The 19,208-nt window shown below is 36.0% G+C and overlaps 4 protein-coding genes across 7 annotated transcripts; 3 read left to right on the top strand and 1 right to left on the bottom strand.

The window, feature by feature from the left end:
• The first annotated feature begins 1,529 nt into the window (after nucleotides 1–1,529).
• On the top strand, nucleotides 1,530–2,483 carry LOC107637237 (uncharacterized). The gene has a single exon (XM_016340671.1). The coding sequence runs from the start codon at nucleotides 1,530–1,532 to the stop codon at nucleotides 2,481–2,483; it is 954 nt and encodes a 317-aa protein (XP_016196157.1).
• A 30-nt stretch (nucleotides 2,484–2,513) lies between these two features.
• On the top strand, nucleotides 2,514–3,206 carry LOC148569468 (uncharacterized). The gene has a single exon (XM_088485066.1). The coding sequence runs from the start codon at nucleotides 2,514–2,516 to the stop codon at nucleotides 3,204–3,206; it is 693 nt and encodes a 230-aa protein (XP_088341192.1).
• A 3,105-nt stretch (nucleotides 3,207–6,311) lies between these two features.
• Nucleotides 6,312–10,779, top strand: LOC107635270 (Protein prenylyltransferase superfamily protein). Of its 2 annotated transcripts, none has more exons than XM_016338692.3 (11): nucleotides 6,312–6,497; nucleotides 7,151–7,245; nucleotides 7,483–7,872; nucleotides 8,189–8,299; nucleotides 8,430–8,520; nucleotides 8,959–9,027; nucleotides 9,137–9,214; nucleotides 9,354–9,443; nucleotides 9,515–9,565; nucleotides 10,093–10,329; nucleotides 10,425–10,779. In XM_016338692.3, exons 2-11 carry the CDS (start codon nucleotides 7,181–7,183, stop codon nucleotides 10,542–10,544), a joined length of 1,302 nt encoding a protein of 433 aa, XP_016194178.1. In that variant the 5' UTR covers nucleotides 6,312–6,497; nucleotides 7,151–7,180; the 3' UTR covers nucleotides 10,545–10,779. The 2 variants fall into 2 exon arrangements, with proteins under 2 accessions (XP_016194178.1, XP_016194177.1); XM_016338691.3 differs by having other exon boundaries at nucleotides 6,332–6,849.
• Nucleotides 10,739–18,583, bottom strand: LOC107635269 (plasma membrane ATPase 1-like). Of its 3 annotated transcripts, XM_016338690.3 has the most exons (21): nucleotides 18,286–18,583; nucleotides 17,740–17,859; nucleotides 17,362–17,460; nucleotides 16,816–16,953; nucleotides 16,579–16,713; nucleotides 16,129–16,308; nucleotides 15,823–16,029; nucleotides 15,388–15,507; nucleotides 15,088–15,207; nucleotides 14,668–14,790; nucleotides 14,470–14,574; nucleotides 14,242–14,386; nucleotides 13,628–13,789; nucleotides 13,314–13,552; nucleotides 13,188–13,220; nucleotides 13,017–13,098; nucleotides 12,597–12,757; nucleotides 12,317–12,517; nucleotides 11,891–12,073; nucleotides 11,433–11,605; nucleotides 10,739–11,097 (listed from the first exon to the last, which is right to left on the bottom strand). In XM_016338690.3, the coding sequence occupies exons 1-21, from the start codon at nucleotides 18,322–18,324 to the stop codon at nucleotides 11,001–11,003; spliced, it is 2,862 nt and encodes a 953-aa protein (XP_016194176.1). In that variant the 5' UTR covers nucleotides 18,325–18,583; the 3' UTR covers nucleotides 10,739–11,000. The 3 variants fall into 3 exon arrangements, with proteins under 3 accessions (XP_016194176.1, XP_088339887.1, XP_020977631.1); XM_088483761.1 differs by having other exon boundaries at nucleotides 10,934–11,097; nucleotides 15,823–16,308; nucleotides 18,286–18,451; XM_021121972.2 differs by having other exon boundaries at nucleotides 10,934–11,097; nucleotides 13,314–13,789; nucleotides 18,286–18,451.
• Between the last annotated feature and the right edge of the window lie 625 nt (nucleotides 18,584–19,208).

Below are 19,208 nucleotides of genomic sequence, written 5' to 3'. Positions count from 1 at the left end.
ATGAAATGGATTGAAGAAATGTTTACGCAAATGTAATATTTATATTTGAGAATCATTTACGTGTGTGTCTTGTTACTGATTTATATAATCTGTGGTAATTTACCATGTTTTAGTAAAATATACATAAACCGTGATAATCTACCACGGTTTATGAAAAGAACTTAATGAACATAAATTTTGGTAACATGTCACGGTTTATGAAGAGAGTCTTATGAACATAATTTTTTGAGAAAAGGACAAATAGGTCCCTGACCTTTTGTCCCGCGGACATTTTTGTCCATGACCATTGAAAAATACTTTTAAGTCCCTGACCTTCACAAAACTTGGACGGATCAGTCCCTCCGTCCAAATACCTCCGTCAGGAACTGATCCGTCCAAATGCTTCCATCAGGGATGATCCGTCCAAGTTTTGTGAAGGTCAGGGACTTAAAAGTATTTTTCAATGGTCAGGGACGAAAATATCCGCGGGGTAAAAGGTCAAGGACCTATTTGTCCTTTTCTCTAAATTTTTGTAACATATCACGGTTTATGAGAAAAAAAATTCTATATATACACGGTGAAAATCATTTTGTTGAAGAGGAGCATTTTCACAATGTCAAGTGAGGATGAGAGTTTCCTAGTGTTAGTACATTGCTCTGAGAAAATTCAAAGAAGCAAGAAATACGGTGTGAAGTTCACTGACAGAAAATCTTTGAGTATATTTATCAGTTCATCAAGTACCTTGTCAGATCTAAAGAACACCATATTGCAGAAGCTTGGGGTATTTGGGAGCAAGTGGGTAAAGAAGTTATTCTATAAGATTCCCACCGCAGTTGTGGCAACCGGTGTTAAGTATGATACGTTTGTGATAGCGCCGATGAAGATATTCATGTTCTGTTTCATTGTCTGAGGAGTTTTTCAGAGGTCAGAGTTCATGAGCTGTATGCAAAGTTGGATGTCGGTGTCGATAGTTTTGGGGCATAAGCTCCGGTTCCTAACTCGACTGCCATGGGCGGTGCCTCTAGTTCAATGGCTGTGGCTGCACCAACTGTTCCGTACGTTTCATCTCCTTCCTTTGTGGTTGATTTATTTAGACCGTATGGAGGCAATTGGTTTTGTACCATTCGAGAATCGTGGGTCTGGCATCAGACATATGAGATGGATAACGGTCCTGGCACTATTCATGATGTTGTAGGGGTCGGGAAACCTGATCGAGTTGAGAATGTAATGCGAGACGATGACTCAGGCCAGGAGCCTGTTGATATAATTGGGGACATCGATGATGATACAGGTGCCAATCCACGTACACAGCATGGCCGTTCAAGTTCTGGCATATAGCAGTACCCTCCGCACTTCTCCAGTCTAAACTCAGAGGCTATGGGGCAACAGTCAGACGGAGATGCTGCCGTTGGGGGTTCTTCTACAGAATTTCAGATTAGACAATCATTTTAGAATAAAGAGGAAGCTGTTTTGAGTGTGAAGGATTATAGCATCTGTCGAGGTGTTGAGTACAGGGTGTTAGAGTCGGATCATCTGAAGTATCACAGAAAATGCAAGGAGTTCGGCAAAGGTTGCAGTTGGTTGATTCGCATCTCGCTTCGTGCGCGAAAGGGCACTTGGGAGGTGAGGAGGTACAACGGCTGCACACTTTCTTGGCCACCTCCATTTCGAGTGACCACCGACAGCTTGATTACCATGTTGTCTGTGTGAGGATCTATCTATTGGTTAGGACGGATGCTGCGGTTACGATAAAGGTCTTGCAGGAAGCAACAGAAGCCAATTATGGATCCAGGCCCAGTTACAGGAAGGTTTGGATGGCAAAGAAAAAGGCAATTACACAGTTATACGGGGATTGGGAAGAGTCGTATACCGAGTTGCCACGTTGGATGCTAAGGGTCCAGTCCACCATGGCCGGCACAGTTACAGTGTTGAAGACTTCTCCGGTTCGTTTTGGGGATCAGGTCGATGAGTCTAAAGTCTACTTTCATCATCTTTTCTGGACATTTCCACCCTGCATTGAGGCCTTTCGACATTGCAAGCCCATCGTGAGCATTGACGGTACCCACTTGTATGGCAAGTATGGTGGTACCTTGTTGCTGGCTATAGTGCAAGATAAGAACTCAAACATCTTGCTGATAGCATTTGCACTTGTGGAGGGAGAAAATGCGGAGCCATGGTCCTTTTTCTTGTCCAACCTACGACAGCATGTGACGCCACATGAAGGTATCCTTGTTATCTCCGACAGGCATAATGGCATCAAAGTTGCCCTGGAGGCACCCAATGGTGGTTGGCTACCTCCACGTGCTTTTCAAGTGTTCTGTATTCGTCATGTGGCGGCGAATTTTAGCCTGAGTTTCAAAGGTCAAGAAGCGAGAAGAATGTTGGTGAATGCTGCCTATGCAAAGACCGAAGCAGAATTTGATTACTGGTTTGACATTATGCAGACTGAGAATCCGGTTATGTGTGATTGGGCCAATCGGATGGAATATGACAAGTGGACCTAGAATCAGGATAGCGGGAGACGGTTTGGTCACATGACAACCCATATTAGTGAATGTGTGAATTCTATGTTAAAGGGGACAAGGAACCTGCTGGTAACATCGTTGGTTAAATCCACTTATGGAAGGCTTGTTGAACTATTCATGGTCCGAGGACAAATGGCTGAGGCACAAATGGGGACTGGGCATGAATTTTGTCAGGCGTTGGTGAAAGCAATAGAGCGGAACATGAGAAACTCGAGATGCTTCACTGTCACTTTATACGACAGGTACCAGTCCGAGTATACCGTGGCTGAGACCACGCCCGCTGGTAACTTCTCCATTGGTAGCTATCGAGTTTCTCTTATGGATCACACATGCGATTGTGGCTACTTTCAGGCTCTGCATTACCCATGTTGTCACGCCATAGCATGTTGCGCCTACTGGCGTCTGAATTGGGCCTCATATGTTCATGATGTGTATCGTATGACTGAGGTGTTCAACGTGTACAAGGAAGGGTTTATGCCCCCTATCCCTGAAGGACTCTGGTTGCCATATGCTGGTCCAACTGTCATTCCATACCCTAACATGAGGTGTGCAAGAGATGGACGGTCAAAGTCAACCAGAATTCGAAGTAGCATGGATCAGACAGCTCCAAACCAACTAAAACATTGTGGACTCTGCCGTCAGCCCGGTCATACGCACAGGAACTGTGACCAGCGAGGACATACTACTTCCAGGGACGCTTAGATGTTATGATTTTTCTTTTTGTTGTTGTCATTCAGTTCATTGTACTATGTATGTTTAAGTTGTTTAGTATTAGATGTTATTTAACTTTATTGTACTTGTTTAATACCATCGCCATCGTCAAACGTGTTATGTTTCATTTCATGCGAAGAGCTTCCTCCGAGACAACCATCGGCCTAGGATCATGAAATGCGGCATCTGGGGACAGTAATATATGGGCCACACGATGCCACCAGTACAAGTACTCCCCCGATGGACCTGGATCATCTACTCTATCCACCTGTATGATTGAATCAACCCTGTTGTTCCAGTGCAGATGCCATGCCTGATAATAACCGGAGAACCATCAATCTCCACTCCTGCCATCCTTCGAATGGAGCCAGTCGATGTTCAAAGCCGGCTGGGGGAGATGCTTGGCGGAGGAAAATTGTCAGTAAAGATTTTCACAAAAATATCACATTGCAAGTATAGTTCTAAACCGACAAGCAATCCTTGATCGACGTTTAATTAGGTTGTCACAAGTACAAATCCCAATAAAAATAAACCGAAGTATTCAAACCTCGGGTCATCTCTCAAGGAATTGCAAGGAAGTGTAGTTTATTATTAGTTATGGGAAAGTATATTTTTGGAGTTTTGTAATAAGAAACAAGAAAGTAAAATGGCAAGAAAATAAACTAATAACTAAGTAAGTTCTTGGCAAGGACAGAGAATTAGAAGTCCTATCCTAATTATAATCGTCAATTGTGATGGTAAATGTAAATTGCCTTCACTTAGTTAACCTCTAACCAATGAAGAAAAGTCAAGTGTATACAATCAACTTGAGTCCACAAGTTCTAGTCAACTCATAGGGAGAGACTAGATTTAGTGAAGTTCAAGCTAACCGATAATCTTCAATAACCAATCAACAAGAGACTTTGACAACTCAAGAGTCTCTAATTAATCAATCCAAGTCAAGAACATAAAAATCTAATTTAAAATCCAACCAAGCATTTTATCAAACACTTAGAAGGTATAAAATAAAAACATAAAAAATTGACAAGACATAGGAAATTCTAAGACTAACCAAAGCAAAGAAATAGCAATAACAAAGCAATTGAACAATAAGAAACATGAAACATAAATTGCATTAATGAAAATTGAGAGTAACACATGAACTCATAAACTAAATTAGCAAAATAAAAGAATCAATAAGAGAAGTAGATAACTAAAGTGTTAGAACAAATAAAAGTAAGAGAAAACTAAATTAAAATAAGACTGAAACCTAAACCTAAGGAGAAATTGGGAGAAGAAACCCTAAACCTAGAGAGAGGAGAGAGTTTCTCTCTCTAGAAACCTACATCTAAAAACCTAAAGTGTGAATGAATGAAAAGTGAATGATGGATTGATTCTGCTCCACTCCCTAGCCTCTAATATGTATTTTCGGGCCTGAAACTGGGTCAAAAGCAGCCCAGAAATCACCTCAGCGTTTTCTCATGACTGAGGCACGTGATGCTCGTCACGCGACGCGTTAGCCACGCGTGCGCGTCGGCTCCAGCTTCTCAAATCCTCAATTTCTTGTGTTCCTTCCACTTTGGCATGCTTCCTTTCTATCCTTTAAGCCATTCATTCCCTATAAAACCTGAAAACACTTAACACACATATCACGGCATCGAATGGTAATAAGAGAAGATTACAAATTAGCAATTTTAAGGCCAAAGAAGCATGTTTTCAATCATAGCACAAAATTAGGAAGGAAACTTAAAAACATGCAATTTATATGGATAAATGTGAGAATAATTGACAAAATCCACTCAATTCAATACAAAATAAATTATAAAATAGTGGTTTATCAATGTTGTACCCCCGAGCTGCGGTACCACTCTATCCACTTGATGCCCTCTATCGCGGCAAAATATATCAAGCTCGTGACCGCCCTCCATAGCCTACTGTGCTCCTCAACCAGTATCTCCGGGTGAACAACAACTGCCACCTCAAGAGCAGAGTAAGGCTCCCATAGAAACTGTAAAGGACAAGCTAATGTTAGATAACACCATCAAAATAAGCATCATATGAGCACAGAATTAATCAAAGAGCAAAAACTAAACAACTCACCTCTCGATCACGCAATCTATCCAAAGAAAGGCATGCTAACACCACTCTCTGCTCCCCGGCATCGGTTGTCGGTAGATATGTTGCCCACCTACAATATTTAGGGTGTGCATTTCATTAAAAACGATACCCGATCAAAATACACATGTAATCCACACAAAACAATAATCTATACTTGGAGGCTAGCGAAAATCCAAACACGTCAAAACCACTAAGTCTGAGAGTGGAAACCTCCAGAAAATCCAAGATTGTAGTAGCTGAAGTGGTTCGGCCATGTTAACGACGTTTCTGTTTGTCGCCCGACACATACATCTATACAACCAGGTCAGTGCAGCCGATCCCAGCTATATTTTTCCAAATCGTCCATCGATGCTAGAAACGGCAACCAACGAAGGTGAACCTGATTCTGTTCTTGTCCCCAAACAGCTGAGATGACAACAACATCATAATGTAAGCACGCGCGTATGGTGTTCTTTAGATATGCTTTTCTAATAGAATAACTTCTTCATTATAATAGGTAGATTAATAGATAAAAAAAATTTCTCTTTTTTTATTTAGAGTTAATTACTAATTCGGGATCCAAAAAGATTTAATGGTGGCTAAAATATTTTTAAAAAATATTATCGACAAAATAATTTTTAAATAATTTAAAAATACAACAAAAATAACAAATAAAATTATATTTTTTATAAATAATAAAAGATTTTTTTTATTTAGCAAACAACTTATCAATTTGATTCGAATTTTTGCGAAAATATTTGAATAAATATTTAGAAAATATAAAAAAATTTAAAACAAAATTTAATGTCTATATTTTTTATTTTTTAAAATAACATAGTAATAAAATTACCAAAATTTAAGCATAAAAAATTTATTTTTCTAGCAACCCATACAAAAAATTGTATAAAAATCTAATTTTTAAAATTTTTTAAAATATATATTTAATATTTAATTCATTTTATAGTGTTTTTAAATCTTTTGAAAATTTATTTATTATTAACATTTTTTTATTATTTTTATGGTTGACATGAACTTTCTGAGTGTTCGGTGTTCCGCGAATGGTTCAAAGGTACAGTGTCTGGGTGTGCCTAGCAAATGTTTGTGAAAATGCTCAACAGACAAAAAATGCCGTGCAGACGTGCAGGGTCCATCAATGAGAGCTTTGTATGCTCTGGTCTTCGGGACTAAACCCTGCTTTCTCACTCGGTTAGTAGCATTTCTTCCTGATACAGTTTCTCAGCTTTTCAATAACACAGTAGCACGATTCTTCCCAAAACCCTTCATTATATCTACCTTCTTTCTTATCCCACGATCTATTTATGCTTGCCTTCTCCTTTTAATACCTCTGTTCTTCACCTGCCAGCAGTGTATACAATTCACATTCTTTTCTCCCCTGCAGCTTCAATGCTATTCACCTTCTTTCACAATTCACAATTCACAATTCACATTCACCTCCATTGATCTTTCTTTAGTTCCCCTACTCAGTCCTACGCTGTTCTCACACCCTCACCCTTTCGAAAGCCCAAAATCCCATCCTCACCACACCCCTCTTCAGATAGTAAGTGTATCTGAAGAGCATTAGTAAAATTAATTCCTTTGTGTTTGTTTCTACTTACTTTTGCTCGTTATTAATTTCCTGTTTTACTGCTTTATTATTTTCCTTTTGTTTTACTTTTTAATTTATGCACTCATGATGATTAAGTTGGTCCAAAATAATGAAAGTATTTAGACTGAATTGGTAGCTACTGGATTCTTCTTTCTTATTTGACAAGAGTTTCTTTTGCAATGTATTGACTTGGCTCTTGATGTATGGTTTACCGAGATTGATTTGGCAATTAATCCTCCTCCTCTTTTTCCAGTTCACATTGGCTTGAGTGGGTGCAGCAAACATGAGTGAAACTGGTGCTGATCTCTTGCAACAGTTGGAGGATATCCTTGAATCCGACCCTCTAATGTAAGGTTTAATGATTTTATGAAAAATTGATTTACTGGTTGCTATTTGTTAGTTGTTTGAGAAACTAATTAAGATTTAGGCCATTTAGTAGAGAGCTTCTACTAGGTATCTAGATACAAATGTCTAGTTTTATGTTTTAATCTTGGTGGTTAATGTTGTTCTCTTGTCATAGTGCTTGACCTAACAATATTGTTTTGTCTTTGTCTAACATATTTTTACTTGAGCTTTTGGATTCAGTGATGAGGTGGGATTTATTCATCCATCTCAATTTGACTTGCTAAATGAAGAATCAGGCATTTCCGGCAATTCATCTGATGAAGCTATCTCTCAGGCAACAAAAAGGACAGCAAGCTCTGAGGGATGTTCCAAGCAAAAGAACAAAAACTTTTGGAACAAAGATCATAAATTGGGAATTTCAACTTCTATTCTTCTCCCACTATACAAAGTTGCTAAACTAGCGTTTATGACTGCATTTAAACAATACAAGATGTGTGGCGATCAATCTGATGAAGTTGGGAATTGTTTACCTGCCTCTTCATCATGCGATGATCTTCGAAGTATACTTATGAGACACAGCAGGTCACTTCTGCTGCTAAGTTGCGATTTTATGACAGCATGGAATTGCAGGTTCTCCACTTACCTATTGTTCATTTTATTCTCAGCGTCATATACATGTCTAAGCCAGTGTCATAAGTTAGAACATTGGCATCAATATTATTCATCTACTTATATAGACTTTATTTGTTTGTAAACATGTTCCCAACAAGTTCCAGTTTCAATTGACCACTTGTTTTTTTATAAAACCATCCTCCTTGAGCCATATCATGTGTACATTGAAACTTACATTCTAGACATGATGAGGAAAAAAAATCAGCTTTGGAAAAATATGTTATGCAATTGATATTTTACCGCAAAATATTGAGTTTTTGTATGCATATTGCAGAAAGTTAGTAGTTTCCAAGGAGAAGCAGGACTCCATGTTGTTGGATGAACTTCATCTGTCTGCGCTCGTACTTTCATATTCACCCAAAAGTGAACAAGCTTGGAATCATAGGTACTGCATGTACATTTCTTCTTATAAGTAGTCCCAATCCGTAAATTGATAATGTTTCCTAGATGAAAAAAATATATTTGTTTGAATCTTGACTTGATTAATCCTGAGGTCTTACAACTGATATTTCTAGGCGGTGGGTGATCAAGTCAATGTCCGCACATTGTTCAAATTTCAAAGATCTTTTGAGAAAAGAATCTGAGCTGGTGGAAAAAATAGCTGAGGTCTAAATTCACTACACAAACTGCATACTATTAAATTTGAAAGACTTTATCTTCCGTTTCCATAATAGAGGGCATGCTTGCTCAAGAGAAGGACAATTTCTCTTGCTGATTTTCCCCCTGTACTTATGTTCGTGGTTGTCCAACATAAGGCATACTATGATATGAGACTCCATTGTAGTTTTGGTCTACACTCTACATTAGATGTTTTTTGTCCTTGGTTCTAATTTGGCAGTTTACCCTGTTTCTTTGTAAATATGGAATCATCTGCTAGGCACATTCTCTTACAAAAAAGGAAAAGAGAGTAAGATCTATGGATTGTCTTATCATGCTCTGTATGCATGCACCTTTTGTTTGCCAAAGAGAGTGCATATAGGATGAAGCGTTCTTATTTTTTTTTTGAATATCTATTCATTTTCATCTCTACTTATTCATTTTCAGAGGTCGAAAATGAATTATCGTGCATGGAATCACCGCTGCTGGTTAATTTCGTATATGGCTAGAGATCAGGTTGAATTTTATATGATTTTATTTTATATTTTTAATGTATTTATTTATTTAACCTATGATGTCATTAATATTTCCTTGTGGTACCTGAATGAAATCTGTGCCCATATAGGTGTTACATGAGCTGAAGAAATCAAGAAGCTGGGCTGCAATGCATGTTGCTGATAATTGTTGTTTTCATTATCGCAGTGTAAGTTTTGACTAACCAGCCTGAATATGAATTTATTTCAAATGAATTATAGACCTTTGAATAAGGAGACTTACTTTTTATGCCTTTAATGAGCTTGAGATGTGCACTTAACGAAATCATATTTTCCATCATGTTGCAGCGGCTATTGCTTAAGATTATGGAGGAATCAAGTGGTTCTGAGAAAAATGTGTCTTCTGGTTATAAGGCTGATATCAACCAGGCTTGGAAGGTAGATTTTGCATAATCTATTTATCCATGCTCAAAGTGGTTCTTTAAGTATGTGATAGTTTGATTTGACAGGATGAGCTTCACTGGAATGAGACATTGATAAGACGCTATGTGGGAAGAGAGGTTGGTGTTCTTGGCCTGTGACAAATTAGCAAGTAGTTGACCAAATGATTCATTGATCAGCTGAAACTTCTATAAACACATGTCATGTGATAACTGATTAGTCAGTGCACATTTGGATATTATTTTTGTTCTAATTTAATAGCTTTTCAAAATTCTTGTTGCTTGTCGTTTCCTGAATTTCTGTTACCTACACCTTCTCTTTACAAACTTAAGTGCACGTCAGGTTCCCCTATTTTGAGAAACCTATGAAATTTCTATCCTTTACAAAAGTAAGCATATAGAGCATTACCATTACATACCCTTTTGAATGGATTTGTCATATACCCGTTATATTTTCTTAAATGGATTTTACCAAACAAATATAGTTATGGTAATGTTATCTTTTCCCAGGAAAATAGTCATTATCATACAAGTTCTTCAATTATATTTAAGGGGTTCTCTCAAGTCCGACCTTGAATGCTATTTTCTACTGATTGGCCTAGAATTCTCTATCACTTATGATGTTGAGTGTTGCTCATGTTAAACAGGCTCTATGGCTTCATCGTCGCTTCCTTTCCATGTACTGGATAAGTAATTTTCTTTCTGATTCTGGTGGTACATCCTACAATTCCAAGCAGACAAACAGAAATTATAACTACTTTGATCCCTTCCTGGAGAATGAATTGTGTCTCATTGGCTCCTGCATAACTGTTGAGGACAATGAATTTGCTGATTTCGAAGCGCAAGCAGTGTATGCTGCTAGTTACATGCTGTGGTTGAAAGTGGTATGTGGATACTGTTACCATTATTAGATGTCAGATTTTTTTGAGTTACTGCTCTGCTGGATTGCCTTCTCAATTTTCCTTATGTTTGTTTTCAGCAAGTTCCTGAGCCATTGGGAAATGATCTCCGAGCGAAGATAAGAGCAATGGATCTGAAGACCTTGCTGGATAACTCAAACCAAGAGAGGTTCTCACTTTTCAATCACTTTTTAAGCTAAATGGGAGCATTTGTTCTTTCTGAGGGGGAGGTAGATATTATTAATGATTCTAACAATAAGTTTCTTTTACCTTACTATTTTTGTTATGATGATACTGTGTAATCTATAAATATATATTAACTTGATTTTCCATGAATGGTGACGCTAGCAAGAGAATGCTGTAAAGTATCATATCATCACTAAACGAGAAAAGGTTCAGATAATCAGATCTTATATGAATTTCATTAGATAACAATTGGTGTTTATTTCATTTATTTTCCTCAATTCATTCACTATGTTATTAATTACATAAGAAGTTACCCTCAAACAAAGGAGAGCAGTTGAAACTTGAAGAAATAGGATTATGTTCAATCTCTAACCGAAACATTATTGAAGTAAATGCCATAATCTGAAACATAACAAAGCCACAAAATACAACGGATATGAAGAAGATGCCACTTGAGAGCTGAATTGGTCTTATACTGTGTAATGACTGTTGATTGCATCCACATCTAAACCCTTTAGCTTGCCCATTGTTTCCACCCTTCCTTTCAGAGTGTGAAGCTCTCTCATCCTATATCAATATTCGAAAAGAAAGAAAACAATGATAAATTGAATGCATGCAATTAAGTAAGAGGTTGATCACTTAGCCAGTGTTTAGTGTCTTAGTACAGAAACTACAGAGATAGGAGATAGAGACAAGACAAAAACATCTTTCTCCGTTAACCTACTGTCCCTTGTTTTGAGGTGGACTACAAATTGGTAATATTTTGTTCCAAAACAGACATTTTTTTTTTTTTGGTTTTTATATGTTCTATTCTTTAAAACAAATTTCTTTTAGTGTCTCCATATTTTCTATCCCAAGACAGTTACTTATAAAACATTTTTGTAAATCTAAATGATGCTGACCTTGCTATTTCTGCACGCCTCTTGGCCTCGTCAGCTAGTGTATTTATTTCCCTGAAAGTGTGCTTCTCAACTTTCATGTCAGCAGACTGGAGACCATGTAAGGTTCTCTGCTCAGCAGCCCATTGAGCTTCACGAGCTTCTCTACCAAAGTCATTTTTGTTGATAAATGCAGTCTGTTCAGTTGCATTAACAAATGGTTAGTAAACTGAATATGCGGTTATAACTGCTCTGGTAGTACGCAATAAATGTGCTCTAGGAGCGTGCAAGTATTTCTCATCAGTTTTTAGTCTTAAGATTGTTAGGAATCATCTAGTCATGTAGTATATGTGCATATAAACAACAGGTACTCAAAATCCACTAGACTAAACTAATTTGACTTGGAATAGATTAGTTTACCATAGATTATTTATTTACTTTTATTTTATTCACTAAGATTGTGCAAGTTTATTGGTACTTACATGTTTGTCTACCACCAAATTCCAAGCTCTTCCGCTTAATGCATAACGAACAGCAAACTTTATAGGATCCAAAAATAAGTAAGTTATAATAGAGTAGACCCAAATGATTCCCGTCCAACCCCATCCTATGGCTTTGATTCCTGCTAGCTCCCAAGAGAGAAGGGCAGATACAATAGTTGCAATCTACAGAGGATATAGAAGTGATTAGGATCATTGACATAAAAAATAAAATCAGGGCAATGTTTGGTTTTTATTGTTATCTCCTCTCTTTTATTTTCAGTATTTTGTAAAACAAAATGTGAAAATAATAAATAGAATTACACTATTACTTTCTTTTTCAAAATTCTAAACATAAAACATTGAAGACAAAAACAAGAGATGGAAGTATTAGGCTTTGTACTGAGTGGGATAAAATATGAAAAGTACCAGTTGAGCTATAACAAAAGCGATCATAAGCAAAACACCGGGCCTTTCTGTATAGGACCATCCCCTTGAGCGAGTCACAAAAATTAAGGCTTGACTAATTATACTGACTTGAAGATATATAGCAGCTCCTAGCATTTTACTCTCTTCATGAGTAGGTGGACCATGAAGATCTTCGTGGAGATGTCTCACATCAAATTGGTTCTGTAGCACAGTGATTTCCATTGTCATATAATTTGATGTCACTACAAACAAATGATTAAGCTAGAGGGAAGATGCTTACAGGAAAAAAATGTGTTTTATACGCTGCCCAGAAGAATATCACTGTCATTAGAGCCAGATAACCTCCTAGGACAATCCCAGTTGCAAAAATCTCACTCAGCTTCCAACTATCAGGACTTGGAGAAGGCTTAACCCTATCTTTAGATATTGTCATGATGGTACCTATTAGCAAGTCAGGGGTCAAGCGAAAGAATATAAACTCTTGAAGAAGACACACACACATGTACGCATGCACACACAATAAAAATTTGTCCTACTAAAATAAGTAAGTTATATGGATTAGACAACTTCATGGTTTCATATTCTAAACAAAACCATGAAAAGGTAATGATATTTGAAAGTAACTAATGTTACTATAACTGTAGAGAAGACCTTCAAATAATGCATTTTAAATATGGTATTTGAGAGCAGATAGTAATACCATCGTTGAGAATGGCTATGACAAGAACCATAAAGGGAGGAAAGTTGAATTCCCAAATGCATGTGAGTAACATAAAGCCAACCTGCAACCCAAAATAAACTGAAAATGAGAAGGAAAGAAAATGATGGCTTGATCACTGCTAAATTCTCCATATATGCACTTATAACTTACCACAATACGAATGGTGATAGATACAGCATATATCTGCAAAAGAAAAATAAAATAAGGCTTTGAATTTTTCGTTACAACAAGGACTATTGCAATATTTTATTAATATTTTCATAGTTGGGGGATTACTGTGTAGTTTTTCATTCTTTGGAAAATTGCACGGCTAGTTAAAACAGCACTTATGATCACACTCAACCCAGGTTCTGTTAGAACTATGTCAGAGGCACTTCTTGCAGCGTCTGTGGCATCTGCTACAGCGATACCTATGTCGGCTATCTTCAAAGCCGGTGCATCATTCACTCCATCACCAGTCATCCCACAAATGTGCTTTCTAGCTTGTAACCTCTTTACAATCTCATATTTGTGCTCTGAGGGAACATATATAATCAGAAAATAGACAAGAATTTGGATTAGAGCTTTCCTGTGATTGCTATTATACTTACCAGGAAAGACACCAGCAAAACCATCTGCATTCTCTATAAGATCATCGACAGGAACAGAAGCAAAATTATCTTTGCTTTCTCCTAGCAGTGACGAAGAAGGATACATGTTAGAGCCCATTCCAAGACGCCTTCCTGTTTCCTTAGCAATTGCAAGCTGATCACCTGTAAGGGTATTTTTTTTTCAAGAGTATGAGATGTGATCCGTTTCCCTTCTTGGTTACAAACAATTAATTCCTGAGACAAATTTCTGGAGGTAAAATCTCCCACTAGTAGTCATTAACTATCACAAAACTCTGTTAGGATCCAATTAATGAGTTAGTTAGAGAAGTTAGTCATCATAAATAAGGGATAGGATGAATTAGTTAGGGTGTCTTCAATCATTTGTTGAGATTAGTCTCACGGGAGAGTTTGAGACAAACTCTCAAATTAAGATTTCATTTGTATACAACTCAGTTGATTTGGGAATAATATCACTGCCTGCTACATTCGCTATCCTTTCTTGATACCAGATCTAACAACTCCTTAGTTCCATGTGAACTATAACATTTATGTTACATATAAAAATTAGTATTTACATCATACTAAAAAAATAGTACAAAACTTTTGACACATACCAGTGATCATTTTGACACTCACACCAAGATTAAGAGCTCTTCTGATCGTTTCAGCGCTATCGTGGCGGGGAGGATCAAATAGTGGGAGTAGGCCGACAAATTCCCACGGACCCCCTAAACTTTCTTTGGTTCCCTCAGGTACTTCCTAAATAAAAAGAATCATTTTTGCTAAGATATAGTAACACAATAACACTTATGAGGATGAAAGATTCATAAAAATATATCTACCTGGCGGGCAACAGCCAGCGAGCGAAGGCCACGTTCGGCAAATTTGTCAATAATTGCATGTACCCTATGTGCAATTTCCGACTTCTTGTGTGCAAGGTTGAGAATCTACACAATACACGATATGATTTAAATAATGTTCAAATATGTTGCTGTTGTTGGTAGCATACTCATTTAAAGTCATAATGTAGTTTATTCTACCTGCTCTGGTGCACCTTTGCTAACCCTGTGCATCTTGCCAGCAGCATCGGTGTATGTAAGTGCAGTTCTTTTATCTGTTGGATTGAATGGAAGGAAGTGAATTTCAGTTATTCCAGCTCGTGCCTTGCAAGATAAAGGCGGGAAAAAATCAGTATATTCTCTAAAGTTTGACTGCAGAAGTTGTATGGTGAAATGCTATCTTGAAAAATTCTACAATTATATTTATGGAAAATTTCTCTGTCAATAGAAGATACGAATAACATGTCATCTTTAATATTTGCTAAACATGGTATTCAATTTGAAGAGCAACTCAGAAAAATGATGGATTATTGTCAGTAAGGCATCGGTTTTATTTTTTAATTTTTCAAATGATTCGAAGATGATCCAAAGGAGTAACCAGATTGGTAGTTGAAATAGTACCTCCTTTGGGTCTGCTAACATAGATACAATTGCACAATCAATTGCATCTTGGTTCTCTAGCCTTGATGCCCTTGCAGCCATAAGTATAACCATGTCCTGATTAACTCCATCAGCAAAGACCTGCCAGATATTGATCATTGTTGGAAAAAGAAGAAACAGGTTAGTATTTTGAAAACCCATGAACGGCTTGTATAGACAATGGAGTTGCTCTTTGTCTTTCCATTATCCTCTTTCTTTAAGAAATTATCTTCTTTACATTTAACTATGTTTCAAAATTTTAGGATAAATGAGTTATCAAACCTCAATTAGATTCTTGTCCACTGTAAGCTTGTTGAGAGTTAATGTGCCTGTTTTATCACTGCATAGAACATCCATTCCGGCCATTTCTTCAATTGCAGTCATTCTCTTTGTTATAGCACCCTGCAAAGATTTATATCATTAGTACCTAACCTATAATCATTAGATAATAACTTTTATCATTAAAGGATAACAATTAGGCCCTGTTTGGTAACTGCATCAAGACAAAAATATACATACACTGAGTACAAACCTATTTGAAGGAGATAGATACAGAAACAGAAAAGATGTTTCTATCTAGGAACAAAATTTGCCTGATTTTCTATGTAGTCTCTGTCTTGGTGTTTCTATATTTTAGTTCTGAGGCACTTAAGCACAACATTACATTCCATCCTATATAGCTCAACAAAATGTTTGAATCAATAAACTAAATGTAACCTGCTGAGACAATTTGTGTGAACCAATAGCCATTGTAACTGAAAGGACAGTTGGCATCGCAATAGGGATACCGCCAATCAGTAACACAAGGAGGTTATCGATACCAACTCGGTATTTCCTTTGCTGCGGGCCATATATCACTATGATTTCAATGAGCATTCCAGTAGCAATGGAACAGATGCAGAAGTTCCCAATAGATTGCAAAACCTGTAACAAGATCATGGCAAGATTTAATTTCAGGGTAAGGCATAGAAAACATTGACTAATATAACATGATAGAGATGATATATGTTTCTGTATGTGGACCTTCTGGAAATGTCCAACATGTGTGGTGTTTTCCACAAGATGCGCCGCCTTTCCGAAGAATGTGTGAACTCCAGTTGCAATAACTACTGCTTCAATTTCTCCTTGCTTGCATGTTGAACCAGAATATACTCCATCTCCAGGATGTTTTGAAACAGGAAGTGACTCTCCAGTAAGAGCAGACTGAAATCAAAACATACTTATTGAACAATATGCTGATAAATCATACTAAGGATTTTAGGTTGAGGTATCCAATACATTTATAAGATCTAGTAGTTAATTTCTTTTTCATATGTAATAATAGTTCCTTCTTCTGGTTGCAGAAAAATATGTTCAGATAAATTCTATACATATTTATCTGATGTTGGTCATTTCCAGCTAAAACCTTAATACTTAGGATTTAAGGTTTAAGGTATGTGTTAATAATAGTAATAAATTTTTTGTGGATTTTACCTGATCGATCTTCAAAGGATCTCCTTCAAGGAGGCGTGCGTCGGCAGGAATGATGTCACCTAGCTTGATGCTGATTATGTCTCCAGGAACCAACACCGATGCATCTTCTTCGCTCCATTTTCCATCACGGAGTACCTATAAATTCAAAGGAAAAGGAAACCAGAAACGTTACATGATAGCTAACAAGTTAGGGAAAAAAATATGGAAAGAAGAAACTTGGAGAATAGAATAATAAACCTTTGCTTTTGGGGCCAATCTTGCCATGAGTGCTGCTGCTGCATTACCAGCATTGTTTTCTTCTATGAAACTGATTGTGGAGTTTACAAGTAGCAGTATAACAATGCCCGTAAAATCTTGATAATCCCAACCTTCTCCCTGTAGCATTATGTTATTTTTACTAAGTTTATTGGAAGATTAGATGAAAATGAAAAACAAACTCTTGCAAGAAAAAAACAGTAAATGGAAACTTTCATGTTTCAACAATAAGTTCATAACCTCTTAGTCATTTGACACTTATAAATCCTTAAAAAAAATCTATAAGTATATGTATATTTCGTATACATGTTCCACCATTTAAAAAATTTGGTATTTTGATCTTTAAATTTGTGTCATGTCATGTTCATATTAGTATTAATGCTTTATAGAATTAAGAAAGAAAAAAGGTTGTAAAAGTGATAAGATAAAATAATTTTTACATTTGCGAAATCTATAATTATATTAACTTGTTTTCATCAATTTAACCACCAAAGTTCATGGAAAAGAATTAAGGAATAGAAGAGTCACCCCTCCATGAGCCATGGCAATGGCCATGATAGCAGCAGCTTCCATGACCCATGACAGTGGATTCCACATAAACCCCAAAAACTTGAGTATTTTACTTTCCTGCAGAGTCATAAAAGATATAAGTGAAAAATTAATATAAAGTGATTTAAGTACTAAAAGATTTGGCCCTTTTTTTTTCCACGGTATCCCTCAACTCGACAAGCCAAGGACTAATCTGTCATGGATTTGAATTCCATTTAAGGGTCTACTATTGGCCAATGGGTTACTGCATGCACAAAGCGGGATTCAAATCCCTAACGCTTGCTTAAACAAACGAGTGAGCTGATCACTCGACCAACCCAAGTTGATTAAAAGATTCAGCTTTATTATGTGATTAACCTTCTTTTCTTCAAGCTTGTTGTGTCCAAACAAATCTAGCCTCTCTTTCACTTGATCAGAGGTTAGTCCTTCTTTTGTGCATTTTAGATTTTCAAAGACTTCCTCTATGGGTATGTTCTCCTACATAGCACACATATTTAGTTTAGTAAATATTTAATAATGCATTAATTAATTATTTTCTTCTTTTTCAACACAAGACAAAATTATCATAACAGAAACAATGTTTCAAAAGCTTTATCCCACTTATATTTCCTTCATCCTTTAGTATGAAGAACTGTATATAAAGGTATTAATCACGGTTTAGAATTTGTTTTCAAGTTTTTAAAATTTTTAAAATAATTAATTTTAGTTAATGAAATATTTGACACTTTTTCAACTACATGTACTATAAAGATACTGGTATGCCCATAATTGTGAAAAGTACCATAATAATTCCCAAAAATCATACCTTATTTTTTTCAAAGAAAAAAAAAAAGAGACAATATAAACAACTAAATCAGAAATTAAATAGAACTTAAATTATTCATATTATAAATTTCAACATACCAGATCAACTTGTTCCCTTATAATTGCTTCAAGTTCCATGGCTTTCTCCTGAATTCTCTTCTTTTTTCTCTTTCTTTTTCCCCCCTTTTTACCTTGGCGTGATTATTTTCCCTCTTTTTCTCTGAAGCTATAGATTATACTGCCTTCCTAGCAAAAGAATATGAACTTCTGAACCCTGAATAGAAGCTACAATAATTGTTAAATGATGAACTACTATGCTAGCAAAAAAAAATGTAAGCTATGGCATCAAAGTAAGTGTCTTTTTAGAATTTAGATAACAGAGCTCAACATTATATCCATATTTACAAATTCATTTCACATGCTTTTAACAAGTCTAAATCCAGAACCCACAAGACTTTATGGACTAAGAAATTTTGTGACTATATAGAATAAGAAAAATATTTGTTACACTTATTTTATTTTATATAGAACAATATGATAATTCACCAATCATTTACCGTTGAATATAATAATGTGAACTTTATTAAAATTCAATCAAATGGTAAATGATGGATAAATAATTATATTACGACATTCCATAGATAAAATGAATGAGTTTAATTAAGGGATCAACTTTCTCTGGCAAATTTTTAAATTTTAAATTTTAAATTCTAAATACTAAATTTTATATTCTAAATTCTAAACTCTAAATCTTTCAAAAAAAAATTAACAAAACAAGTTTACCAAAAAAAATTGACTAATATTGACTAATTAAAATTAGTTTCCTAGCAGAAGTAATTCTTGATCACTCATGAGCAATTTCATTTAATATTAAACAAGGTGATGTAATTTGTAAACTAATTTCTTAAAGTGCATTTATACATATGATGATGATAATATTCAAAGTGAAAATTCACGTGCAGTTATTTTCATATAAAATTGATAGTACTGTTAGATGATGATTTAGTCAAACTTGTCAAATC

This window comes from Arachis ipaensis, chromosome B4 (genome assembly GCF_059453495.1).
Source record: "Arachis ipaensis isolate K30076 ecotype BB chromosome B4, ASM5945349v1, whole genome shotgun sequence".
Taxonomy (NCBI): domain Eukaryota; kingdom Viridiplantae; phylum Streptophyta; class Magnoliopsida; order Fabales; family Fabaceae; genus Arachis; species Arachis ipaensis.
The sequence above is the reverse complement of the archived record's forward strand: the minus strand, read 5'-3'. Positions and strand labels throughout refer to the sequence as shown.